Here is a 27,992-nt window from a genome sequence, read left to right as displayed (position 1 = left end):
CACTCCCCTCTCAAACAGTAGACACATATTTCCCTTTTTAGGACATATGATGAGGATCTATTACGTAATCTAGGGAGCACTTGGATCTCTAGCAAACTCGTCAGTATGGAAGAAGGCGGTCCCAATACGGAGCGGCAGCCCTAATAACCAATCACAATCTAGGAAGCGTGTGTTCTCGTTCATTGATTGGGAAGAAGGCGGAAACCGTTGGTTGACGTTTAGGTTGCTCGCGCTCACTCTCTGGCTGGGAGTTTTTCGTGTTCATGTTTTCACAGGAGTACTTGTAGTCTTCATACGAACGGGAGGACTATCCTGGGGGAAAATATCGCGCGTGGATTGTTTTAGGCTTCTGTAGAGGGAGATTTGGAGAAAACTGCCTTCGGTGGTAGAATTTTTACTTAGATAGTGTTCTAAAGTTGTCACCATGCCGGTTTTTCACACGAAGACGATAGAAAGTATCCTGGAGCCGGTGGCTCAGCAGATATCCCATCTGGTGATAATGCACGAAGAAGGTGAAGTTGATGGGAAAGGTATCCCAGATCTGACGGCGCCCGTAGCTGCTGTTCAGGCAGCCGTTAGTAACCTTGTTCGGGTGAGTAACTTTCTTCTCTGTGTAAAATCACATTGGTAAAGTTTGGCTAAGCTCGGCGGGTGTCGTAGGCTACCTGTCGCATTGTCCCACACACCCATTACTTTCCAATGAAGTTGGACACAACACTTCACTCAGCAGAGTGTTAATGCGGTTACCAAATGTGTGTTCAATGGCAGGATTAGGGAATGCCATGAAACTTTTTTGGAGTTATTTAACTCGGGGCAAAAGGGCAGTGACGCCCTTTTCCCCTTGAAGATATGCCCTGCCTCCTCCTCTGTACATGACTGCCATAGCTTGACGTAGGCACTGCTGTAATGTGTGAGTCAGGTACAGGACCACAATGAATTACTTTTTACTTTAATCACTCGGCTGCACAGAACAACTGCACCTGTAGTGATCATCTATGAATAGTTTTGCAAATCACATGCCTGCACTACATATCATACGCATTTGAATATTCAGCTATCAGTGCACTACTAATGCGTGGAAACAGTTATGAAAGGGGCATAGTAAGTAGTAAGAAGCGTGTACATGTGTATTCGGTCCATAAGATTGTAGGACCAGACTAGGAATCTCAGCTGTAGTGTGCAAATGAGAAGTAGGTGCAGTAATTTATCTAAACATGTTCAAAATGCGTGGAAATAAAGTGTGTATAAAGCAAAAACGCACACTTTATACAATTCTAATGAGCTTTAAAATCAATATGTGCTATGATCACCTTTATTCTTAAATACAGCCTGAACTCTCTTATTCAAGCTTTCCTTATAAGTAGTCTTCATGAATAGTTTTCCAGGGTTCTTCAAGGACATTCAAAACTCTTCTTTGGATGTTGGCTGCCTTTTGTTCTGTTCTCTGTAAAGATGATCCCACACTAATTTAATAATGTTGAGGTCTGGGCTCGGGGGAGGCCAATCCATGACAGATAGTGTTCCACTGTGTTTTTCTTTGAGTGCTATGGCAGTATGGTTGGGATCATTGTCATGCTGCAATAAAAATCTGTTGTCAATTAAATGTTTCCAGATGGTACTGGACGGTGGATTAAAATCTAATGGTAATTCTTTGCCTTCATAATTCATTCAGTTTTGACAAGCTCTCCAAGACTGCTGGCTGAAATGCAGACTCAAACCATGACAGAGCCTCCACCTTGTTTCACATGGCTGCCTTTTGCTATTCCTTCCTGACCTCCTCTTTAAATATTGAACCAAATATTTCAGCACTTCAATAAGACCTGTTACCACTAATTTTTCAGTCCAGGTCTTGTGTAATTTGGCATAACTCAGCGTTTTGTTCCTGTTTCCCTTCCCTGTGATGGCTTCTTGAAAGCCACCCTTCCACTGAGAACATTTCTAATGAGGCTTCAGTGGACAGTAGATGGATCAGCTGAAGACCATGTTTCGGATCTGTTTTTTCATCTAATAGTCTCCGGGAATCACATTGGTGATGGAAAATACTATTTAATTCCTGTCAGATTGTAAAGTTTAAAATAGATTCTTTGCTAAGTTGTTTTGTGTGGACACAACCTTGGTTCATCACTTGAGTGGGCTGCCTTTCTTATGCTTCATGCATTCATTCATTCATCAACTATAAAGAAATGAGGGGTGGCTTGGAAGTTTTGCACTAATGTAAAAACTGCAACCCTTCAGTATTAAGCTTAATGTTATATTTTAAAAACTGATAATATTTGTAGTAACTGATAAATATGACATCGTCTGTATAATATTCACCTGCAAACATTCATTTTGAGTTGCATCTGTTTCATACCTTAGTCGTGAGTCATGATTTGTTCTGTGTGTCCTCATGTTACACGGAAATCACTTGCTATTGACCCCATGACCTAGAACCACACTTTTTTTTTTCTTTTTTTAAATAGAACCTGTCCTCATACATGTAATCTTGATGCACTATAGTGAATGTGGCTACATTATCAGATCTAATTTGTGCTCGTTATCTTTTTCTATCCACATGGTAATTAACTTGTCTATGGGCCTATTAACTATGTGTTTCCAACCTATATTTTTAAAACATTAAATTATACACACCCCCTTCACCAGGTGCAGCTGTTGCCTCAATTATATTTAGACTCAGTGATGTAGTTATAATGGCATTTCTCAAAACCACATTGTATCTATCATGGAAGCTAGTTAGGAAATGACTGTCAATTTTATCCTGAAACACAAGCTGAGTTTGTAACAAAGGAAGCGAGGGCCCTGTCAGATACTGTGGCTTATATGGAAAGAAAAGCATACAGGCTAAATTGAGGCAGACATGGTTCCTGTGTGTTGTGCAGTCTGTCAGCCTGGTCGAGCCCAGAACCCCTGGCACTTGTCGGGCAATAAATTTGGACAATTACTCTGGCGTCAGCAAAGGAATGTTTCATTTAGGGGGATTGCCTACCATTGCCTCGCAGTTTATTTATTACAGTTCATGGCCTATAAGAATTTCAATCTGGTTTACTTCATTCTGACGCTTTGTTTTTCCTCAGTGCCCACTCTTAAACAACAGGTCTGCACCTCATTGTGTCCATTATTTATATGTTTACAGGCTTCTGTCCTCTAAGGGCCTTTATAATACCCCCTTTCCACCCATGCTGGAGCCTATTCTGCTTTGCTGTCTTTCAAGAGCAAACCTTCTATTTTGACAGGTCTGAGAACTAAATGGTACATGTTTTTAGACCATTTTGGGTGGACTGCAGTAAATTTAGACTCCCTTTAACCCCATGATTAGGGTGGATTTAGCACAAGAGCTCATTACCAGTCCACTTGCAACAAACCATTGAATAAACAAAGCCAAAGCAGAGCTAAATAAGGCTCGGTAATACATTTTAATATTTAGATATTTAGCGGTCAAGTTGTTCTGCCACTCAGTTGTTAAAAAAGTACAGAATGAAGTTTTTAGTGTAGAAACCTTTTATTTCGGCCAAGTAATTAACATGAAAACAGGGCTTGTCGTAGCACATGAAAATGTCCTGTGTATCCTCAGCTATCTTAGGATGAAATCATCCAGGCTTTCTGGACATTGTGAATTGTGATCAGATGTTTCCAACAGTGGCATGAATGGTTGCACGAGTCTGTAATTATTTCCAGTTGCTGTGGCAACATTACAACATGAACAGCGTTATGAGATCACTGAAGTTAAGGATCCGATGTAATTTCTTGTGGTCACAGTCCCATGTGTCATACATTACAGAGCCTACATAAGTAATCAAATACACCGTGTAGCCCTTATCTTTGATTTTATCTAATGAGAAAACAGAATTTTATTTTAGTCCATTAGCTGTTGGTGTCTTTTCCCTGCATATTTCATTGTTTTCCTAAAAATGACTTTTGAACTTCTTAATTTTTGCACCTGTTTTGTACTAGTTACTTGAAGTGAGTCTGCTTGAAAACAAAAAAGTAAGCATCTAACTGGAAAGTAAATCTTTACTATCTAGGGAAAAGGATGAACCCTTCTAATTGGATTTTATCTAGTCATTGTCGGGATAGGATCGTGTCAAAGAAAAGCCATTTATTTGCTTTATTGTCTGTGCTTCCCAGAAAACCATCTGTTGCACAGACTTCCTCCCCCATTAACTCTGTCCAAGATCTCCAGAGCAGAAGCTTAAGTACTGTAATCAAGTTAAAAAACTGAGATGACCTAGAAATTGGACAGAGCGCAAGTTACAAGTAATTATACCTTTAAATTGCTTATTAAGATGATTGCAACAGGTTTCCTGACTAAAAAAGGAAGGTGAGCTTCCAGGATGTCTTGGATGCTTCAGCCTGTCTAAAGAGATCAGGTACAAATGATTAATTTGAAAGGGCCTGATCTTATTCTAGTAGATGCATGGAGATAAAAGTGCAGCCCCGAACCATAATTGTTAGTCTAGCCACATCACAAACTACTGTCATATACTCTGTGTTCATTTAATATCTATGACTAGTTATTCCTCATTGAGACAACGAGCGAGACCTCAATTAAAGATGAATGTGAGGAATGCGAAGAATTCCCAACAGGCAGGAATTTATCCCATTTTGGAGGGGGAGGTGGGATTGGGCTGATCCTTTGAATGAACAACTTTACTCCCTGACCATGTTTTCACATGTCAGGAGCTTCTTTTTTGTCAGTGATATCAAGTTTTAGCCTGATACATATCTTTAGCTGCAGGATGTGGCTATGCTGTGGCTGACTGGTCGATTTCTAACCGAAGCAATATGCTTGTGCAATGAGAACGATTGTCTTTGTTGCACAAATGAGTGTTGCAACGGTAACATCAAGAAAATGAAATAAGTTGTTTGTAAAGCTGAAAATGTTTAAAAGAAAGCATCCTAATGTCATGAAAATTTGATGCTTGTTTTTTTTCCTTTCTATGTTTGTCCCATGTCTTTTAATTTTAACAGTCATTTTAATCTGACAAAGTAAAATCATTTTTGCTGCACGTATCAATGTTAAAAAGACTGATATATTTAATGATTCTCAGAGTTTTGATAATGTCCTAATGGGATAAATGGAGAGCATACTTGTCTGTGTCAGTAGCCAGCCTTTAAGGTTGGCTGTGCAGGCCTGTTGTACCTCATTATTTTTATAGCTCCTTTTTATAGGTGTAAGGTTAAAAAAAAAATCCTGTTTCTTCCTGTTTGCAGAGATCACGTGACTTGTGGAGATGCTTCTCTGTGTAGATCACTGAGTTTTTGTTGGGATAAAGAAGCTACTGTCTTCTGCAATACTCTGGAGGTTACAAAATATCACTCTGATTTATGAAATGCAGTTACTGGAAGCTGGGCTCGGCAGCAGTCACTGATTAGTGAGTTGTGTGAGAAATCTGGCCACATGCTTTTTACTCAATCTGCACAACACATCTGCAACACTCTTGGAAGCCTTTAACATCTTCTTGAATGCCTTTAAACTTTGAGAGAAATACAGAGGATGCAACACGAGGGTGCTTTTAGGGGAAATTTTAAATACTTAATTGTGATGTGATCAGTATTTGAGTATTTTTTTATAGCAATTTCAATCACCCACTTCTCTAACCCTTTAGAGATGGGAAACAAATGAGCTCATTAAGTAAACTGCTTCACAGGCCAACAAAAGAAACCCTTTCCTATTACCTGGTACTCAAGCTTCCTGCATTTTGTCAAGGGAAACAATTTCATGCAGCTCTCCATTTGATTCTATTATCTTGGCAGCAATGTGAGAACTATGAACTGTGAAATGTTTGTATAGTCAAACAAGAACACATTACTAGTCCTCATGCTCATCCATTATCAATTCATAATGCAAAGTTTGTGTATTTTTAGCTTTTTCTGATGAAAATTAGCTGGGATAGGAGAATACGGCACACCGTTGAGTTGAAAAGGAAATGCAGGAAGCCAAGTCAGGAAGACCCGGCAGCTGTCAGCCCCACTCTGAACAAATGAATGGGAAAGCAAAGGGAAACCCTTGTCCCTCAGCAGCAGGGTGTTTATGACTCCAGAGCACACCATGACAAATCACAAAATGCACCTGGGGTGATCTTTTTTATGTTTTTTCTTTTCCCCAAGAAACAAAAATTCCAGATTTTGTTGGAATTGTTTCCTGTGCAGTTTGAGTTCCCCAAAAACACTGCAATCAGTATTACTAAATGTATTTTAAAACACGGATGTGGCTTTCTAAAATTGCTCAATTGAAACTTATGAAAGAATATTGGAACAGCAAAGAGAGTAGTAGAAATATAAAATGCATTTCCAAGTTAGGTGTAGACAAGGATTTGTACTTGCCCCTTTTTTTTTACCCTATTTGAGCACTTAGCTTTTAACTCAACTTTCACACATTCACTGCGATCACATCTGTCCATGTTGTAATCGAATATCAGAAGCAACTTAGAGGTACAGTATTTTGCCCAAGGAAACCTCAACATTTAGCCACTTCACCTTTGAGTTGCTGTTTTCCACGTTGTCAGACAAACCATGTTCTTCGGCACACTTCCGGCACTTTCTTTTTATGAGTAGTTCTGTTGTGGACACCACTCATACTAGTTATGATAGAGTAATGAACAGACATGAAGTTCTAGTAACCCCTTTAAGCCATCAGCTGCTACTCAGGCTATTTTGCTATGTTCAGCTTTCTGTGATCTACCTTGTGTAGTTATATTTTGTAGGAGAACAGAGGCAGTAATGATTTGTGTCCTTTAACAGATTAATGGATATTTAAACTCTTGGACTCTTTCAAACTCAACAATTTGCTTTTTTACACCAGTATAGTCTGTATTTTAAGTGAAAATGAATATTCTTTTCATGTAAACGTGAACAAAAACATCAGTTCCCTTTTTAGACTGTCTTTTTAGAATAGTTTTCCCCCTCATTTTCTGCTAAACAAGCTGAGCTGTAGTCTAGTTTAATGGGATATAAAGTAAAGTTACAGTCCTACATTTCATGGAAATAGTTATATCAATCAGATAGTGACAAATAGGTTTTATATGGAACCACGTCATTGGTTGGCCAAATGTGAAGTTGACACTTCCTCTCTAGCACTTAAAAGTTATCTGTTAAATGTGTTGTTTTAGCTGTCCTTGTTCTGTGGAAATGAACACTTGCAACATGCTTTTTATTGACCCACTCTTCTCTTTAAGATAAGGACAATGAGAATGAATGCTGTTCCCCAGTAAGGCTGTGAGCTGCAAAGTTCCTGCAATGTGAAAAAGTAGTTGTGATGTATTTCTCTAGCCACAGAGCCTGTTTTGCCTCTCCTAGCAGAACAATTGATTTGTGACTTTCAAGCAGATGATAGGATTTGGACACACCATGCATAAGTATTTACTGATCCAAATAAGAACAAACAAACAAACATGTTGGACACCGCTTGGCAGATGTGTGATAATGCCATAAGCGCAATCTTTCTGCTGCCCCTCTGAATCATTATTAGTCAAAAGCCATTTGATATGTTAAAAAGCAGCACTTCCTGGTTTGAGACTATTGATCAAAGGTAGCTAATGGAGTGCTTTGGCATCAGATTGCAGTTCAGAGACACTTACTGTGGAAATCGGCATCTTTCTCTCTGAGAAATACAAGTGTAGTAGTTTATTTTCTTATATGGTGTTAAGGGTTAGTGGTAGCACTGCTTGTAGGAATTTTGCAATCATAGATCTTTGAGGTCCCCATGACTAACGCAGTATTGTGTTAAAACTGCCCGACATGAGAAAGGCAGGCTGTGTCTTGGCAGTCTGGAGGCTTTCAGAGCCGCCTTTCTTCTCGAGGAAGAGTGATGGGCTCCTGTCAACAATGCAGAGTCTGTGCTAAAGGAGCAACCACTTTATCAAACTACTTCACAACACAGGAGTGCCAGTGTTTCCACTCTAGGCTCAAATGGGACACACAGCTAAAAGTGTTGTAATGGCAGCTTGGAAGAAGATGACACTAAATCTGTGGAAGGCTTTAAAAAGATGCTGGGAGGGAACAGCTGTACTTCTTTAAAGTGTTTTGCTAGATTCTATTCAAGAAATAGAGGATTTTTATTGTGGTTTGGGTTGGCTGTCATAGCTTTAATTACTAATGACATCCTCATGTCATCTTTTCCCCAAGTCTTAATATCAATAATTAAATAGGGGAAAAATACCATAAAATTGACAGAAAGGTAATCTGGAAAAAGGAAATGCAAAGTATAGGCTTCAGGGGTCTCAGTTCAGTATTATTCTTTATATTAAGTTTGATTTGTTATAAATTAAATATCCCTGCATTTTAACTTTTGTTGCTGTCGGACAAGACTTGTAATTACAGGCCATTCTTGGCTTTGGTAACTAGTGAGGGACATTATCTTCTATTGTTTTACAGAGGAAACTATTAATCTCTTAGGCCAACAAAAGACCCCAGGAGACAAATCAAGAGATAAATAATCACAAGCTGTAACCCTAATGTCAAACTAGGGCTTTGCTGCCGTCACAGGAATGTGGTCCAAAATCACGACAGAGGCTCAAAATAGTAAAAGAGGCCAGGCATCACAAACTGCTCGACAACAAGCGTTGCAAACTTTGGTTACAGTTCTATTTTTACATCAAATTGTTTGGATCGCTGGTGCAAAACAATTTTTGAACTTCACGCAACAGGAAGAGGCACGACAAGGGAGGAAGGAAAGGAAGACAGTGACAAGCTGGTGAAAACAGTATCAAGAAATTTAAATTTGCTCAGTTTCAGAGACTCCTGTGCGACGCTTCGGGGTCAATATGACTCAGCTCGTGTTAAATGAATGTTCAGTTTCAGATCATGTCTAAACTTGACTTGAGCTTCAATAAATAGTAGTGTTGTTTTAACAGTTCTGTGAAGAGCTTACACAATCACCCTTACCTTGGAAAGTCGTTCATGAGCTGCTTGAGTCCCCTTGGCATAATAGATTTATTTACCTAACCCACCTAACAAGTACTCGAAGCACACTGATATAAAGGAGTGAAAGTAATCTATAAATAGTAGACCATATATGCAAATAATTAGAGCAGGGCGATATGACCAAAAATATTTATCACGATATACATTTGAAAATTTGCGATAACGATATAACTGACGATATAATTGACACTAGACAAAATACTTTACAACTCCACAACTTAGTGCAAAAAACCCCATCAATGTATTTTCACTTAAACAAGCAGCTGTTTTTTATGTGCATTAAAGTTATATAAAAATGTAACAGTGCAAATTCCTTGCTGACAGTTTAACCAAAAGGCATTTCCAGTGGAAATTGGCCGACATATCCTCAGCATAACCATGTATAATATCCACAAAACTTAAAGAGGTTATACACACACAATACGGTAATATTATGTTGAAGCACAGTACGTATCACTACGCGAGGCGCCTGCCTACGATAGCCGTAATGCTCAGACAATCCATCAAGCGGTGCGGGTTCGTAGCTTAGCAAAGTCGTACTAAAACATTTGACAGATTTTCGAGCGCCGTGTAGCACATAAAATCGTTTCGAGGTCAGTAAACACAACCAGAATTCATACATAAGGCACACGGGATTATAAGGGGCACTGTCGATTTTCAGAAAAATTAAAGGATTGATTTTAAGTGTGCCGTATTTTCCAAACAACACGGTAATAACGACAGCCCGCTAGCATGCTCTCCCAAAAATAGTGCTTTGTTGTGTATCTGACGGACGAAAGCTAAACCAGTTCCACACCACTGAAGTTGCAGCATTTTTACAAACCAATTCTGGTTCATCCGTTTCATTTAACGATACTTTCGCTCTTCTCATTCTGCGTCGCCGCCATGTGCGTATGTAAACATAGGCACTGCGCATGCGCGTTTTACCCATATTCTATCGCGATATTTCATTTTCCTATCGTTGCCCAAAATTACACCGGTATTACCGTGAACGGTATGATATAGCCCAGCCCTACAAATAATCTCATATAGCTGTTGATAAAACACCTTCAGCATTGCTATGCTTTGTTCCTGTTAGGGCTGATAAGCAAATAATTTAATCAAGTAGCTGCTGAAACCACGAGGAAGCTACATTTTTTTCATCATTCTAGTTTACTGCATCTGTGCAAAATACTTTTTGCAGGTGGATCAGTAGAAGTATGAAAAAGCTTTAAAGCAAGATAAGACTGGAAAAAGGAAATGCACTCAGATGCATTGAGTAAGTAGTTTAAATACTAAAAATATCCCAACATCAGTTGTTGCTGGTTTTTTTTTTCAGGGCCTCATTGGAGGAATGTCAGGGTGGCGTATGCTCCCTGCCACTCCGGCCTCCCCGGCTGAGCTTTAGTTTTGGTTTGGCACAACCTTTGCCCCTAATTTATAACCCCACAGTTACTCAGAGTCCCTCAGGTCCAGTGAGCACAGAGCGAGGAGATGCATGTGTGCTCTGCTCCATTACTGCCTCCACGTCAACCATCTGGAATGGCTCTTCTAGTGGCTGTATACAGACACACTGACAAGCTCACTGGGATTGCTTACTGTAGCATCAGGAATGCATCATGAATAAGAAAAGCAAAAGCAGAAGTCACTGTTTTAAAGGAACTTCCAAGAGATTAAAAAACACTTTGAAAGTTGTGTCAGGATTTGGATTTATTATTTCCCATGCCCTAATTAGACATCTCTAAATTGTTTTGTCTTACATCCCGTCCAGAATTCATATATATTTCGGCAAATGTAACTGCAGAACTTAGTTGGTGTATAATTTTTACTTTTTTGATTCCTGGTGTGTTGCCTAGCGGGTACAAAAGAGTTCAGGACATTGAAACACGTCGGAAATGCTTTGTAGGACTAAATTGTGTGACAGTCAGGAAATCACACCATCACACATAATCTAGCACTTTGCAACACTTTTACTGTTCAGCTGATATGTAGTACAATATTAATGTGAAAGGAAAGGTTTGTGCAGCAACGCATCTCATTTAAACTGGTCAGTATGCTCCGTAAGGATGAATGCCTATGATCTCTCACCCATGGCGGCTCAACGTGGGTGAGTTGTGCCTCCCCGCAGAGCTGAGGTCATGGTTGGGGGAGGTGAGTCATTTTGGCATTGGATGGAGAGGAGGCGTTCAGCTGCTTTGCACATTATAACTGTACCAAGGCCTGGCATCCCCCCAGCAGCTGCCTTGTTGAAATAATGCTTCGCTACACAACTAACAGGACATCATTCTGAAAAACGGCCTGATTAAAAGCAAAACCCTCTAAGGAGGAAAGTTGTGGTTACAAAGTTTTTACTCATGCATATGACATTCTATTGATGTATGTACTGTGGTCACATTGCATAAAAGCTTTGGAATAAATGTAACTTTAAGCTGAGACGACTGTGTCCACCCTGTTTATAGTTTGTGCAGGGGCTTTAAGCTTTGACTCACAGAAATCCTCATGACTGATGAACTAGTCAGAGTTGAAGCTTGGGTGTTGGGTGTGTCTTGTGTCTGCTGTTTTATTACTGGTGCTATCTTTAACAGTTTGTAAATATAATGGCTAACTGGCTTCTCATTTACAGAGGAAGAATACATAACACCTTCTGGTTAAATGTGAAATTGTTATTGGGATTTTTGGGTTTTTTGGTTGTTCTCACAGTGAGCTTTGGGACCATCATATCATAAAATATCTGCCTAAATACTCTGTGTCAGACGGGTTTTCCACAACTGGAAACATTTCGCTTCATGAGGGAGCAGCATGGATAGTGAACACGCCCACTCACTTGTGCTAAATGTACTGAACTGCGCTATTCACACTTTGGCGCAATCTGACAGGAGCTGTCAGGTTAAAGATTGGCTGATGACCTGTAGGCCCCAGAAAAGTTTGTGGCTGCAGTGCATGTGTCACAGTTGCTTTTAATGCCATCTGGTGATATCACTGGCCAATATTTATCTGTTGAGTCAGACTACTTTTGCACAGGCTAAAAGCTGTGGAAATATTGTGGTGAAGAGGTGAAAGACTTTCTATAAATAATAAGACCTGTGAACAGCAGGTACATAAATAACAAGATAAAAGAGTATATGTATCACCTATTAGTCAAGTAAACCAATTTGCCTTTTTTTGTAACTAAGTGGTTTGTAGTATCCTTGTTATTATTTATGGTTATTATCTAGGTTATTATTCTTGAATTGTGCTAATTTGTGAAAATAGTAGATGTGATGGAAGCAGAGAACCCTTATGGACACAATCCAGTAGGATTACCACACTTCACTTTTCCTAAATCTGTCTCTCATGAAAACTGAGACATGTGCCACCACACTGAGGCACAAGGCAGATGAATATATTCCTGTATTATTTATTTGCCACAGAGTACCTGACAAATAAAACATTTGCTGAGGAGAAAGTCTGCATGCATTATTTAATAGGTAATTTAGGCTTGCACACCTCTTTTCCCAATATGCAGATGTACACATGTGCTCTCTGTCCCTGGCCACACTTATAGTTTCTATGCCAGCGATGTAAAGACCAATTACGGGGCATAGAGTCACAGCAGGTGCACTGATGACAAGGTGTAAAATATGGAGTGAAATTAAGTTGATTGTAGGAAAAACAATCAAATAACACTTTGCTGATTTTATTGTGCCGACCTTTAATATCGCTAAAACCCAGATGGATCCATTTTATTGTCAACAGCTGATTGATTAGTGAAAAATTGTTGGGATTTTTTTTTCAGTTTCTGAAGTTGGACATGCCAGAAATGTCCAATATATTCTCAATGTCCAGTATGTTCCCAAACACTTCTCATCACGGTCAGCTTGGTGCGCTATTGCACACACTGTGTTTACTTTAAATGTCATGTTTCTTTACATTGTGCGTGTCTAATGTTTACTCATTTGTGCATTTGTGTTTTCCAGGTGGGAAAGGAGACTGTACAAACCACAGAAGACCAGCTCATGAAAAGGGACATGCCACCAGCTTTTATCAAGTAAGTAAATGCCTCAAATTCATGCAATGACAAACATCTCAAATTCTTGGATTAAATGTCTCTTTCAGTATGTGGAACCCATCAGCTTCCCTTTGGATCTCTTTCTCTCTTTATCTGTTGCAGTAATGGCCGGTTGTGCCCAGGCAAAGGTCAGACATGGCATGTTAAGTGCCTCAGTCTTGCCATGGTGTAACAAAAATACTTTTTAGATCTGGGAGGAGTTCCTTTACCCTTTAAGAAGTGGGGCCTCATGAGAGTCGCTGGCTGCTGCTTTTTGTTTACAGAAAAAATGTATATATTGACATAGAAAAGAGATGTCCCCATTTAATCAGTGTATTTGTTCCCCTGGCTTGCTTGACATTGCTTAAGTTATTAGTTTGTGCTTATCTGCTGTCTGTCTCTATCACAGTTTTTGACTGATCCTTATTACATGAGAAACTGCAGTCAGTGAGGGGGGTCCTATTTTTTTCCCTGACCCCCAAGGTCAGGGAAAAGCATTGGCAGGCACAGGTCGTCAGGCCCAACACATTTGGCGCCTCAAAGTCACATCGTCACCTTGTCGTCATCCATCAGCACATGCGCTGGAATGTGTCTCCTTCACTAAATATAGTGTCTGCTGGGATCCAGTTAATGCATGGCTCTTTCTTTCTGGTGCACGCTGAAGGACAGTGCTGGCTGGCTCTGCAAAGACACACACATTCATCTCAACCTTGATGCCATGCACATATATTAGCCTTTATCTTACACAAGACTTGATTAACCGACTGTCTCTTGCTTGGCCCCTTTAGTCTATAGCAGTAATGTTTCCTTGTTACCGGTGAACCCTTTAGCCTGTAGGCAAATGTAGGAAGTCAGTATACCGTGGGAATTGAAACATGTGTTGTTCCTTGGCTTACTGCCTGTTTCGATGTGCAAAATGGCTGAGATATTTTGCAGGTGGCATGTACGACAATGAATCAAATGGCTGAGCCTGCATTTTTTTTTTTTTTTTTTTTTTTTTTTTTTTACTGCTCTACAAGTCACAGAGTACACCACACCCAGGAGGCAGCTATTGATCATTACATTTCTGTGAAAGCAGGTGTTAAATTGGACCAAGGCCAGACTCGAGAGGTGGGGTTCAGAGGGGAACCCCACCTCTTGTATCTCGTATCACATCCTGTGAAAGCCAGATAACTTCTGTATCAAAAGATTGTTTACAGAATGAATATTTCTGTCAGGCCATTTTTGTTTATGTAGCCACTATCACAGATTTGCCTCATAATCAGTACAACGCATGACATTGCTTTAGCTTTTAACCAGTCCCAGACTTGATTACTTAAACTCTGCTCATGAGACCAAATTTTACCCGGAAATAACTTCAAATTAAGATCTACTGAGTGGATTTCTTTTATGGTCACCACTCAAGGTCATTTAATTAGGCCATTTTCTTTTACAGTCTTTCTTCAAGGAATAAAAAGACATTCAGCAAGCAGTAACTCCTTAATGATTTTGTGCTTTAATGTTTCCAAATTAAACTTTTAAATGATTTAAAATAGATTTTAAAATCACATAAATGTATTTCTGAGATCATTGAAGTTTTCAAAATAGAGAAAATAGATGCAATGAAAGGACCTTTAAACTTTTTATTATGAAGAAATTAATTTGTATATTTATAACTTCCTTACTAAATAACAAAGATTGGTTAGGGTATATAATTAGCTGAGCATACGCAGTCATTTCTTGAGTATGACGTGACCATTTTTGGTTAACAGACTGCCAATTTCACACACTTCTATTTTCTGCAAGCAAATAGAGGAAGCTGACGATACCGTTATTAGCTGTTTGTGTGGGCTCCTTACCAGAGAAATTCTGCCATCACATTTTTCAGTTAAGAATTTGTTTGAGTGGAAATATTTACAGTACTCTGCAGACGTCTTGACCCACCCATTATTTCTTTGTATTTTGCTAGGAAAATTTTAAAAAAGTTGACAATTATTTACTCAAATGCACAAACACAAATGGAAAAACCCCATGTAAGGGCAGTATGTTTATGATCATTGTCATGCTGCAAAATGAAGCTGTTGCCAAACAGATGCTTTCCAAATGGTATCACATGATGGATGAAAATCTGATGGTACTTTTCCGTGTTCTTAATTCCTATAGTTTTGACAAAATCCCCAACATCACTGGCTGAATTATAGCTCCAAACCATGATACCGCCTCCATCATGTCACCATTGTGTCGTCGAGATGGCTGTAGACATTCACTGTACCTCTCTCCTGACCTACACCATACAAATTGACAGTGATTTGAAGCAAAATTTTCAAATTTGGATTCATCATTCCATTTTTCAGTTTAGTTCTTCTATAATTTGGTATACCTTTCCCTGCCTTAAAAATGGCTTCTTGAGAGCCAACCTTCCATTGAGTTCATTTCTGATGAGCATTCAGTGAATAGTAGATGGATTAACTGAACAGTCAGATGCATTTGTCAGGTCCTGTGTCAGGTCTTTTCCTATTTCTTAAGAACACTTCCTATTTCTTGATGGCTTGAGACTTGTGTACAGGACTGTATTTGTTTTGTGTTTTGGTGACATTTGATTGCAACTAGCAACAATTAGAGTAAAATCTTATGAGTCCATATGTAAATGAATATCTGAAGAATTGTGGTTTGCCACACGTGTAGCGAGAACTGCGATGTTCTTGATATGCACTTTATGGAAGATGGTGTGAAAAGGATTCACGCTTCATTAACTTTACTGCACAGGGTGTGATTTTTTTTTTCTTTTAAAAAAAGCATATACTAAAGAGGAAATGAAACAAAGATATGTTTACATTGCAGTTACTATGTTATGGCTAGCTACATGCTAAGGCTTCCATCTGTCTTTGCTTTATGTTGTTTCTACTTGTAATGTCACTTGGCTTTGTACCATGAGCATGACTCGTGTTAAGCATTTTTCTACAGGCTCTTGAAATGGATTCTCTTCTTTCCACAGAGTGGAGAATGCGTGCGCCAAACTGGTACAGGCTGCATCCATGCTGAAAGCTGATCCATACTCTGTTCCTGCTCGGGATTACCTGATCGATGGCTCTCGGGGCATCCTGTCTGGGACCTCTGACCTGCTCCTCACCTTTGATGAGGCTGAGGTATTCATTCATTCATTCATTCATTTCATTTTACATGGAAAACCTGTTAACCAAAATAAATCTGCTGGAGGTCAGAACATCAGTTTTGTTACGGCAACCATATACTAATAAGGTGACGCTGCTAGATATCAGTTTTACAGCACCAGATTCATCTCATACTTTTGATGGTGGTTTAGTGACCTTCTATTCCCATTCTTGTGCTCAGCGGTTGATTTGGAAGGGCTTCACCAACTTATTAATTGACTGTTTAGACGTTCAGAGGATTGCTGTCACAGGCTTCTCTGCTGTAAGGATAGTATCTATTCCGGCCTTCCTCTTGGGTACTGTAGGCAGAGACGTAGATAAATATGCTGCACGTGTACAGAAACACTTCCTATATCTCAAATCAGACTGGAATATCATCTGTCATGCCCATCTATCTTTTCCTCTCAGGGACAGAGAGTGAAATGAAAAAAGTTGCAGGTCAGCACTCTGGATGCAGACATCAGGCATCCCAGTCCTGTCTGCAGCAGTCAGCAGGAGTCATCCGTCAGCACTGCAATCATGTTTTCCGGTAGAGCTCAGGGATCACCCTGCATAGTGTAGTGGTGACTCCAGCAGTTCACATAAAGCTGGAGTGAAGCAGGACAAAGAAGTTGGAATGTCAGTTGGCCGTGTTATCAGAGTGTAATTAGAGAGAATGTGAAAGGGGTGTGTGCATGTGTGTTTACATGATCACTTGTTTAGTTGTTGTTTTTCTTTTTTTTCTTACTGTTCTCATAGGTTCGCAGAATAATCCGTGTGTGCAGAGGCATCCTGGAGTATTTGGCTGTGGCAGAGGTGGTGGAGTCTATGGAGGACCTGATTACATATACAAAGAACCTGGGACCAGGTCGGTCTTCCAGTACAAGCTTACTTAGCTGAAGTCTTAACTAGACAGCGTGTAAAAATATAATTTTGCTGTGTTAGTTGACAGATTCAGAAGTTGTTTTTGCTGTGTAATCATTCTTGTGTAAGTGTCAGTTGTGATACCAGTGCAAAATAGTTTTTTTTTCCAACTCTTTTTTGTTGCCTTTTTCCAGGTATGACGAAGATGGCAAAGATGATAGATGAGCGGCAGCAGGAGCTTACGCATCAGGAGCATCGCGTGATGCTCGTCAACTCTATGAACACTGTCAAAGAGCTGCTGCCCATCCTCATTTCAGGTACTCTTGTTCTCTATAACTGTTACACAATTCAGTGTTTCTTTAAAAGGGAAGTCATTTTTATTTGGATTATCCGATTTCTTATTGCAAGTTCCGTTTTGTATTTAAGGCATCAAAATTTATGTGACAACCAAGACCTCTGAAAGCCACGGAGTGGAGGAGGCCTTGAAGAATCGTAACTTCACTTTTGAGAAGATGAGTGCCGAGATAAACGAGATCATCCGAGTGCTGCAGCTGACTTCCTGGGACGAGGATGCTTGGGCAAACAAGGTTCGTACAGTATAATTATATGAGTATGAAACTCCACAGAGTCGCTTTTACACAGTAAATATACACGAGTAGCTACAGTCTGTGTGGCTGTTTGAGCTGCTGTGTTTAAACCTGGTGTTTTTGTGTGCTTTGGGAAAACAAAGACAGCACCCATATTGCTTCCATGTACTCCTAGAAGATCAGCAATGAACTGGAAAGTTCATAAAGTGGTGTATTTTTTCCCCCTTTTAGTAACAAGCGCTTTGTTTCATCACGATGACACTGTATCAGTTTTGACAGGTGTGAATGAGATTTTTTCATTACAATTAGAAACAAAGTACACATGCCTTAACTTCTCCTCTCTCTTTCTTGTATAGTCGGTTAATGTGTTAGGTTCTTTTATGTTTTTCAGCTCTGCATGTGCAGCTCCTTTCCTATCCCTGGGGTCTCTCTAAAATTTCCTTCCTGTGTCACTTCTGTCTATTCTCTGTTGTGGTTCTCAGTCAGTATGTCTAGTTGAACATTTGAATTTATGTCCCTCTTCCTTTCTTTTTTACCATTTCTTTTTCCCTTCACCCCCTGTAGAAGGTAAGGCTTGCCTGTGTTGCCCTTTGGTTGTACAGCAGCATGCTTATGAGAGATGAGTGGGCTTTTTGTGCTTTGTAGTGCCTTTGTGTGCTTTTCAGTAGCAAGACTGTTAGGAGATTAAATTTACTATTAATTAATAAATTCAATTACTATTATCTACTATAGACTGGAGTTTTGTTGATGAAGAGTAAATCAGATTGAAGTGCAGAAATGTCTGCCTTTTTTGGATTTTGTTTGCCTTGCAGTAAGACTTTGTATCAACATCTGTGTGTCCCCCCTCCTCTGTCCTTTAAACCTCACTATAGCCTTGTCTTCAGCTGCTTGGGTTATTGATTGACCTGACTCATGCAGTATTGATTTTGGCATCATTAGGGAGGACTCTGAGTGTTCATCTCTTCTTGCCATGAACATCAGGTTTCTCCTGATGGAGGAGAGCACATAGAAACTCTGATATGGATTTTGTTTTATGAATGGCTAATTGTTTGTTTAAGCCAACATGCATAACCAAATTTTCTCAATGTTTTTTTAATTTATTTTCATGAACACTAAATATCTGTTGTCATTTAACATCATCACCATAATCAATGCCGTTAATCATACCCCATCTGATTTCTAAATATAAGCTTAAATGAATGCATGTTTGCAAAGCATATCTCTTTCACTTTACTTCACTGGCTTTTTGTACTCGTACACACGCACAGACACACACATAGTCAGTTAATGCCAAAGCAGCTGCATGCTGAGCATATTTGAACAATAAAGTAATACACCCACACATCTCCGGTGTCATCACTTCACACCTTTTTGCTTGTGTAGTCTGTACCTGCTTTTTCTCTTTCCATTTTTAGTCACATTGAACCACATGCATGGTTTTCACCTAGTTGGTTTTGACTAGCTTAAACATACATTACATTTTATTTCATTTTCTTTTTTTAATCATGGAGGTTGGTTCTGCTTATGTGGTTTGATTTGCTTTGAAACTCTTTACTGAACTCTGTAGTCAATCTTTATACAGCAGGATATTTTACCCTGAAAAACAAGTTAACTCAAACACTCATCTGATCTGGTCTCACGCTTGGCTCAAGCTCCTGCAGGACTCTGCTTTGATTTGCAGACTTCTGCAAAGAGAAGGCTCATTGTTGAGTCAGTTGCTGTTGGATAGATTGTTGTATTTCCATCCACTCGGACGGAGATACAATGGAAAATCTCTCGGCTTTATAAAAACGCACACCCTTTGTCGACAAAGGGAAAGAATAATGGAAACGGCATGTTTTTACGTGGCTGAGCGTGACACATTTTAACGATGCTGCATGTGGATTATGCCAAATGTTTATTTAACTCAAATAACTAACAGTTGATCATGACGGTGACAGGGCCTGGAAATTTTCCCTGAAGTCACTGACTCATTGAGAAGTCCGAGCTTCCAGATCGCTTGATTTTTAAACTGAAAGAAAACGTACGTGAAGTTACATTTAGTTGCCTTGAGATAGCTGCTTTTGTAGAAACTGAATTCAACTGAATTCAATTTGATTCACATAAACATTAGTATTTATAGAAAAATAGATTAACTGTTAAAATAAAGTGACTCTAGACTTTGCAATGTTTTTTATGGAGATTCTGCAAGAAGAGTAAAATGATTCATGAACTCCTCGTGCAGATTTTAATGCCTGAGACAGCCACGACCAAATGAATGATGTTTTCTGGTTGTCCAGCTGTTCGGTCTGTTCTTCTAAAAGCAATATGTCGGCACGGCATTGAGAACTGGAGACTCAGGAGAATCTGATTAGGTTTTGGTCGTCACTGGATGTCATATGTTGACATTATGTCTTTCACATAATTAGTCAGACGCCAGTAGTACAAAATTCCACAAAATGTCTGTAGAATAAAATAAAATGATGTTGTTTCATATCATAAAGGGCAAAGATTAAGCATGTTGTTCTGCAAAAACAGCGCAATTGTTTATTGTTATTCATCTCCATAACTCAGGAGCTGAAAGGAGGATTGTCATCATGTTTTACACTTTGTTGGTTAGTGACTTGGTGACACTGATCTAGCGAAGATGCCTTGAAACTATGATGATTTGTGCTGCTGGTTTGAATATATGTGTGTTTGTGTGTATCATTCATCCATCAGAATGTGATGTTTCTTTGTTGCAGCATCTATATTTATTGCTCTGACAAAATCGGCATCTTTTTTAAACTGTCAACAGTTGATATGTCACAGATATGGATGTAAACTCCAACTTGACTGGTTGCCGCAAGCATATAACAGTGAGGCAGTAATTTTAGTCTTTTTAGCATATTGATATATTCCTTTCTTTCAAAACTCAAAGGACACAGAGGCTATGAAGAGGGCTCTTGGGCTGATCGATTCAAAGATGGCTCAGGCTAAGAACTGGCTGAGGGATCCAAATGCTCAACCAGGTAATAATCCTTAGTTTCCTCTACGTTAATCCCTTCATTCTGTAGCTAATCACATCCTTATCCTTATGCGTGGCCTAAGTGAAGTTAGAGACGTATTTGGTATTTCTGAGTTCATTTATTTGTGTTTTTCCTTTCTCTAGGGGACGCAGGTGAGCAGGCAATCCGGCAGATTCTTGATGAGGCTGGAAAAGTTGGTGAACTTTGTGCAGGGAAGGAGCGCAGAGATATAGTTGGCACAGCAAAGACACTGAGTCAAATGACAGACCAGGTGTCTGAGATGAGAGCCAGGTAAAGTGCACATTAACAACACTGCTTTGCATTTTTGTGTTGCAAAATAATTGTCCTCCTCTTTTGCACCTTTCTTCAAATAGTCTTGATTTCTGCTATTGTACATTTCATGTGTTGATTTGGTATTTTAGCAATGTGCTCCTTTAATACAGTTGTTTCATTTACAGTCCTCAAAGGATAAAGGTTGTAATGCAGTAAGCATATTAAAGGGGATTATAGTGTACAGAAGTGGAAGTGATATCCACCTGATAAGAAATGTTTTTGTCACCAGAGACCCTGAGTCACACTAGATTAAAAGCAGCTGTCTGGTATTAATCCATAATCCACTTTTAACCTCTGGTGCTGTTACCTCTACGAAAACAGAGATGAGTCTATAAATCAGGCATTACGACATTAAGTGTGGAAGTTTTACTTAACCAAGTGGGCCATATGGATTAAGCTCTGCAGTAAAAAACAAACAAGTAGATCAAAAGAAGTGCAAATGTGCACTTAATGGTATCTGTGTGTTTTCTTTGTCCATCTCAGAGGTCATGGAGCATCCCCGGTTGCCATGCAAAAGGCACAGCAGGTTTCCCAAGGTCTCGATGTGCTCACAGGCAAGGTGGAAAATGCTGCACGGAAACTGGAGGCCATGACCAACTCCAAGCAGGCCATCGCCAAAAGGATTGATGCTGCGCAGGTGAGTCATTAGCTCAGAAAACATGGCTTCAGACAGTTCAGTGCAATTTGATGGTTTTGATTATTTTGTGTGCATGTGTTTTGTCTTGTTGCAGAATTGGCTTGCAGACCCTAACAGTGGAACAGAGGGAGAGGAGAATGTCAAGGCGGTGCTCACGGAGGCCAGAAAGATTGCTGACATGTGCGAAGACCCCAAAGAAAGAGATGACATCATGCGCTCTGTTGGAGAGATCGCTGCCATGACTGCCAAGCTGTCTGATCTCAGAAAACAGTAAGTTAAAGACCGCCTGAAAAATGGGACAGCTTTATGCTGGTTTTGTTTTTCCACACTTGAAGCGTGAGATTGATGGCTCTGTGTCTCCCTAATCCAACTGGTGTGCTTTCACACTTTACTAAAGTTGTTCAGATGCTTTTTTCACCCCTTGAATCATTTGCTACTGTCATCATCATCAAATCCCTGCTGTTTACTTTTCGTTGCGAGGAAACGGTATTGGTGTTTCTTTTTATGTATGCAGGAAAAAATGAGAAATGTGTACAGTCACGGTTGTCAGCTACCAATTTCATACTATAATTTGACAGTTTGGAGCTGTTCATATTCAGCATTGTACATATGGATGATGGGCTGCACCTGCGATTGTTTTAAGTAAAAAGTTCTCATTTGACCATATTTGGTATATCTGACCAGATTTAATAGCGATACAGGCCTCATTCCAGCCATAACTTTGTGATAAATTAGGTTGCTTTATTTAATTCCTTCTAGGGGCAAAGGTGACACGCCTGAAGCCAGAGCTTTGGCTAAACAAATCGCAACAGCTCTGCAGAACCTGCAGTCCAAAACCAACAAGGCTGTGGCCAACAGCAGGCCTGCAAAGGCAGCTGTTCACTTGGAAGGAAAAATCGAGCAGGCACAGCGCTGGATTGACAATCCCACCGTGGATGACAGCGGTGTGGGTGAGTCTGGCTTGCATCCTCCCCAGACTTCCTTGTGTCTGTCTATCTCTCACACACTTCATATTCACTCCACTGCTCCCGTGGTTTAATTACAGACTATACAAATTATACACATACTCGACATTCCACTGTTGTCTTATTCCCTGGTTTTGGTCCTTCTCCACTTAAACCTGGACAACTTGCGTGGTTTTGAACAAAGTTGGAGGATGCCTGTTCTACAAATAACTACAGTAGTTTCCCAAGAAAAAGCAAACAAGAAATATTACAGAAAGAGACACTGATCTGATTTCTTTAGCAGCTGGGCTGTTTTGCAGCTAGTTGCATGAGATGACAAAGTTCAATGCTGCGATGAGCAGATATTCCACTTACCTAGTGCTGAAACTGGAAGTGAAATATTTGGTTTACCACTTTTGTTATTCATCAAAAGAAAATGTGAAAAGCACATTTGTTCCAGCTTCTCAGATGTGCTGACTTGCTTTTCTTCTTTCATTGTTAAATGAATCTTCCAATTCTTTGCCAAACCAAACCATCTACTGGAACATTTCTTTGTGTATTAGGATGGCCTTTTTTGACATTTTCAGGACATTTTTATTAAAAGAAAAAGAAAAATAGAAAAAACATCCGAAATGAACCCAAAATGAATCTTATTATGTAATAAAGTATGTCAGGGATAGGTTTTTATCTATATAGCCAAAGCTATACATTGGTAATTGCCTATGCAGTTGTCAATTTTGTTATCTGTAGATGCACTATTAAATTAAACTTAGAGCTTGTGGATTTATAAAAAGGAATTGTTAACAAAGGTTTACAAAGAAATAACGTTTCTAAGCCAAACTAAATTAAATATGTTGTTATTTGTACTTTTTTTTGTTTTTAGGCCAGGCAGCCATACGTGGCCTAGTTGCAGAGGGCCACAGGCTGGCCAATGCCCTGCCAGGCCCATACAGGCAGGAGCTGCTAGGCAAGTGTGAGCAGGTAGAGCAGCTCATGGCCCAACTCGCTGACCTGGCTGCCCGCGGTGAAGGGGACTCCCCTCAGGCACGTGCTGTGGCTCAACAGCTCCAAGCAGCCCTGAAGGTAAGACAGCTCACATTCTTCAGTCATTCCCACCCATGTCTGTAGCTTCTCTGACAGGATTCACTCAGGAATGCAGGCAAACAACCCCCTCTGCTGGTTACCAGGGGTGGAGGAAACTAATGCCCTAAAAGCTTTTTATATTTCCCTAAAGCTTACTGAAATGTAAACTTGAATAAAAGACAGTGTAATATAGTATTGATTATAATAACCATGTGTTGTAGCCATGATCATATTGTAATATGCACTTCATGCAGCTGCTGAAGCTAAATAAGAACACATGTGTATCTGTAATCTCAGCAAAACTCTGTGTGAGTGCTGGCTGGTTGTAACATTCGTCTGACCTCATCTCAGGATCTGAAAGGAAAGATGCAAGAGGCGATGACTCAGGAGGTGTCTGACATCTTCAGTGACACAACTACCCCCATCAAGTTACTGGCAGTGGCCGCTACCGCCCCGCTCGACGCCCCCAACAGAGATGAGGTCAGCGGCACAGTCACTCTACTACTAACTATGATCTCACTGCAGTGATTCTCTTTCATTTGTATTATATTTATTGGCAGGGTGTTCTGTTGTTTCCAGAAACCATTTTGGATAATTGTTTTTATTTGATCATGTGTAGGTCTTTGACGAAAGAGCTGCCAACTTTGAGAATCACGCCAATAAGCTTGGCACCACAGCAGAGAAGGCTGCTGCTGTTGGCACTGCTAACAAGAGCACGGTGGAGGGAATCCAGGCTGCCGTCAAGTCGACAAGAGACTTAACACCACAAGTATGTTATGGTTGAGTGTTTGTGTTTGTGTCTGCCCTCCACTCCGCCGTGAGCCACAGAGCTTAAGTGTTTCTCACCACTTGAAATGAGTTTTTAGCAGTTGTAAGTAGACTTCCAATTAATGGGGGTTTTTTTTCCCTTCCTGTTAGGTGGTATCTGCTGCTCGCATTTTGCTGAGAAACCCCGGCAACCAAGCAGCATATGAACATTTTGAAACCATGAAGAACCAGTGGATTGACAATGTAGAAAAAATGACAGGTAAGGTGCCGTAAAGACCCCGAAAACGGCTGGAACATCATTTCATATCCTGGTCCTGTTATAACTCCCTGTGGTTCCCTATGGATGTCTAGGTTTGGTGGACGAGGCCATCGACACCAAATCTCTGCTCGATGCCTCAGAGGACGCCATAAAGAAGGACCTGGATAAGTGCCGTGTGGCGATGACCAATCACCAGCCTCAGATGCTGGTCGCAGGTGCTACCAGTATCGCCCGCAGAGCTAACCGCATCCTCCTGGTAGCTAAACGAGAGGTAGAAAATTCTGAGGATCCTAAATTCAGGGAGGTGGTGAAGGCTGCATCTGATGAACTGAGCCAGACGATCTCTCCTATGGTGATGAATGCTAAGGCTGTGGCTGGAAATATCCAGGATCCAAGTAGGTTTATGTTGCTCACAGGTTTTGTCTTATGTTCATATGGCACATTTTGATTAATGGTCATGTGTTTGTTTTAATTGCCAGGTCTTCAGAAGGGCTTTTTGGACTCTGGTTATAAGATTCTTGGTGCTGTGGCAAAAGTCAGGGAGGCTTTCCAACCTCAAGAACCAGACTTTCCTCCACCTCCTCCTGAACTGGATCAGCTTAATGTAAGTTTTCATATAAGTACAACTTTAGATTTGGAAAATAAATTAAAGCTCCTCTGATTGTTCACAATGATTTGTGTAACCGCCTAACCACGATTGTTTTACTGTTTCCTTCTAGCTTAACGATGAGGCAGCACCTCCCAAGCCTCCTCTCCCAGAGGGTGAGGTTCCTCCCCCAAGGCCTCCTCCCCCAGAGGAGAAAGATGAGGAGTTCCCTGAGCAGAAAGCTGGTGACATGGTTAATGAGCCCATGATGGTGGCTGCGAGGCAGCTTCACGATGAAGCCCGCAAATGGTCCAGCAAAGTAGGTCAACACTATAAACCCAGCAGATGTGATGATACCAGAGATTTGCTGATACCTTTTACATTTAGGTCAATAATAGCCTAACCTGAGCCCAAGCACATTTTGGTGTTGTGAAAATAATTTCTAAGGAGTTCTAATGACTCTAATTTCATTCGTTTGTTACGAGCGTTCTAAAGATCTTTCTTTGAAACACTAAAAGCAGGTCTCCCTGCCAGTTTGACATACCAGCTTATCAATAATTTACCACAAGAGGAAGTGATAAGATACATTGCAGAGATGTTTGTTTGTTTTTTACTTTATGTTTTTGCTGTGCCTTGTAGGGAAATGACATCATTGGCGCTGCCAAACGAATGGCCCTTCTCATGGCGGAGATGTCACGTCTGGTGCGTGGAGGCAGCGGAAACAAGCGTGCGCTCATCCAGTGCGCCAAAGACATTGCTAAGGCTTCTGATGAGGTCACACGGCTGGCTAAGGAGGTGGCCAAGCAGTGCACTGACAAACGTATCCGGACCAACCTGCTGCAGGTCAGTTTAAGTTGTCTTCATCATGTGGTTCAACCATTACCTCTTTTTCCCAGTTTGCACAGACAGTTTGATGTATTTTTATAAATAATGTTTCTAATCTCCTTTAAGGTGTGCGAGCGCATTCCCACCATCAGCACTCAGCTCAAAATCCTGTCGACAGTCAAGGCCACCATGTTGGGTCGTACCAACATCAGCGAAGAGGAGTCAGAGCAGGTGAGCAGAGTTTGACATTTCACTGAATTCACCTCTGAGAAAAGTATCATTCGAATCTCCATTTGTGTCCATTTTCATTTCTCCTTTCAGGCTACTGAGATGTTGGTCCACAATGCTCAGAACCTGATGCAGTCTGTGAAGGAGACTGTCAGAGAGGCTGAGGCAGCTTCCATCAAGATCCGGACAGATGCAGGTTTCACCCTCCACTGGGTCAGAAAGACCCCCTGGTACCAGTAAGAGAAGAGAAGGGCCATTGTTCATGCCGGTCCAGGAGGACTTTGAATGGACAGATATATACTTTACCAGAGTTATGATATCAGTGCCCCACATCCTAATATTGGAAGAGTTTCTCTTGGTCCCACGTCCTGTCTGTAACAGTTGCTGTTCTGATATAATGTAATTGGTGGGACTTTTCAATGCGAGTTATGGCTTATAATCTTACTGGGAACAGCTTTTTTTTTTCTAAAGTGTGTAAAAATGTGTTTTTATTTTGAGAAATCCCAGGAATATATATATTTTGATCAGAGGTTAGATTTCCTATAATGTGAGGTTAATTGTTTCTGGCCTCTTCTAGCAAACCACAGTAAATTAAATTGAAATAGAAAAATGTCTAGAGATAATGTTATATCTTTGTACTGATAATTTGTATTGTCGTTATCATCCATTCGTTCTTTCTAGAATAAGCACATGAACCTGGGGAGTTGTTACAAGTACATTATACACATTATACACCTGCGCTGAGTGCATGCAAGATCTATTCAGCAGTATTTTGTCTGTTTACACTATTCTGTATTATGACAACTGAAAGAGAAACACTGTTTTACTTATGCCGTTGTAGCAGTCTGTATTTTCTTTTGCCAAAGACATCCTGCAACGATTTCAAGTCTTTCTTTGGTCAGCAATACTTATTTGACTTTAAGGGATAGTTTTAAGATGAACCTGATTGAAATGAAAAAAGAACTAATTTTAAGAGCTGGCAGAGCTTTTAGGCCTGCATTTGACTCATTCAACTCATTTTGTTTAACACGCTGCATTGAGATTACATGCAATAAACAAGCTTATGCTACACTATGCGGCTTAATAGCCAAAAAGTTATTACTCTAATCTTCCCAGCAAAGCTTTGCCTTCTTTAGAGAAAGTCATCCAGCCTTGTTTTCTTTGTTGTTTTTCACTCAACATTATTGTACGTCTCATATCTTTGTTGTGCACAATCATTTTTGTAATATATGAATAGCACACTTCTTAGGTAGTCAAGGGAAAGTCATAAAAGCACAGTGTCTGCAGCTGGTGAAATCTTCTTTTTATATTCTCACGTCTGTCTAAAGATGTCCTGATACACTAAAATTAAATGGCCACTTCTTGGGGCTACAATAGTTGAAACTTTAAAATATTTGAAGACTGTTGGTGTGAATGTCTCATTTTAAGTACCTAATGCCAACTGATGTGCCTTGGGAAATAAACTTTATTTGCAATTGATACAATTTTCATTTTAAGATGTTTTGTATCATTTTGTACCAGGTGTCATTGTGTTGATTTCCTTGAAACACTTGCTGTACATGATTCTTCTTTAAAATGTTCCCGGTTTATGACTTACTTTTAGTCACATTATGCTCTATGCAAAACCTCGCAGATCTTCAAATTATGCAATGTAGCTGGGGTTAAATGGGCCTGAATGTGGATTTGCTTAGGCATCGTTCACAATTTTGTAATAAAGCATTTTATAGCACTTGGAGGTGTTTTGATCTGTATTTTCTGTTATTCTGACACACACACACAAGTAAGTACTGTACAATAGTTAGATTTATTTTCTGAATTTCATTCATTCTTCTAGA

At 40.0% G+C, this 27,992-nt stretch overlaps 1 protein-coding gene across 1 annotated transcript; it reads left to right on the top strand.

Moving 5' to 3' along the window:
* The first annotated feature begins 237 nt into the window (after window positions 1-237).
* Window positions 238-27,890, top strand: LOC134633833 (vinculin). Its single transcript, XM_063482921.1, has 21 exons — window positions 238-592; window positions 12,858-12,928; window positions 15,903-16,053; window positions 16,816-16,924; window positions 17,115-17,237; window positions 17,347-17,507; window positions 20,407-20,497; window positions 20,638-20,785; window positions 21,311-21,464; window positions 21,559-21,734; window positions 22,224-22,414; window positions 23,292-23,491; window positions 23,843-23,971; window positions 24,111-24,260; window positions 24,410-24,518; window positions 24,611-24,913; window positions 24,998-25,122; window positions 25,238-25,423; window positions 25,744-25,947; window positions 26,056-26,160; window positions 26,251-27,890. The coding sequence occupies exons 1-21, from the start codon at window positions 425-427 to the stop codon at window positions 26,395-26,397; spliced, it is 3,201 nt and encodes a 1,066-aa protein (XP_063338991.1). The 5' UTR covers window positions 238-424; the 3' UTR covers window positions 26,398-27,890.
* Window positions 27,891-27,992: the final 102 nt, after the last annotated feature.

Source organism: Pelmatolapia mariae, linkage group LG8 (assembly GCF_036321145.2).
Source record: "Pelmatolapia mariae isolate MD_Pm_ZW linkage group LG8, Pm_UMD_F_2, whole genome shotgun sequence".
Classification (NCBI taxonomy): Eukaryota; Metazoa; Chordata; class Actinopteri; order Cichliformes; family Cichlidae; genus Pelmatolapia; species Pelmatolapia mariae.
The sequence above is the reverse complement of the archived record's forward strand: the minus strand, read 5'-3'. Positions and strand labels throughout refer to the sequence as shown.

Excerpts from the sequence above, each read along its gene's own strand:
- LOC134633833 (XM_063482921.1), top strand. The coding sequence starts at position 425 with ATGCCGGTTTTTCACACGAAGACGATAGAAAGTATCCTGGAGCCGGTG. Across the intron at positions 20,786-21,310 it reads GTGTCTGAGATGAGAGCCAG|AGGTCATGGAGCATCCCCGG; the intron begins GTAAAGTGCACA and ends TGTCCATCTCAG. Across the intron at positions 24,914-24,997 it reads TGGAAATATCCAGGATCCAA|GTCTTCAGAAGGGCTTTTTG; the intron begins GTAGGTTTATGT and ends TTTAATTGCCAG.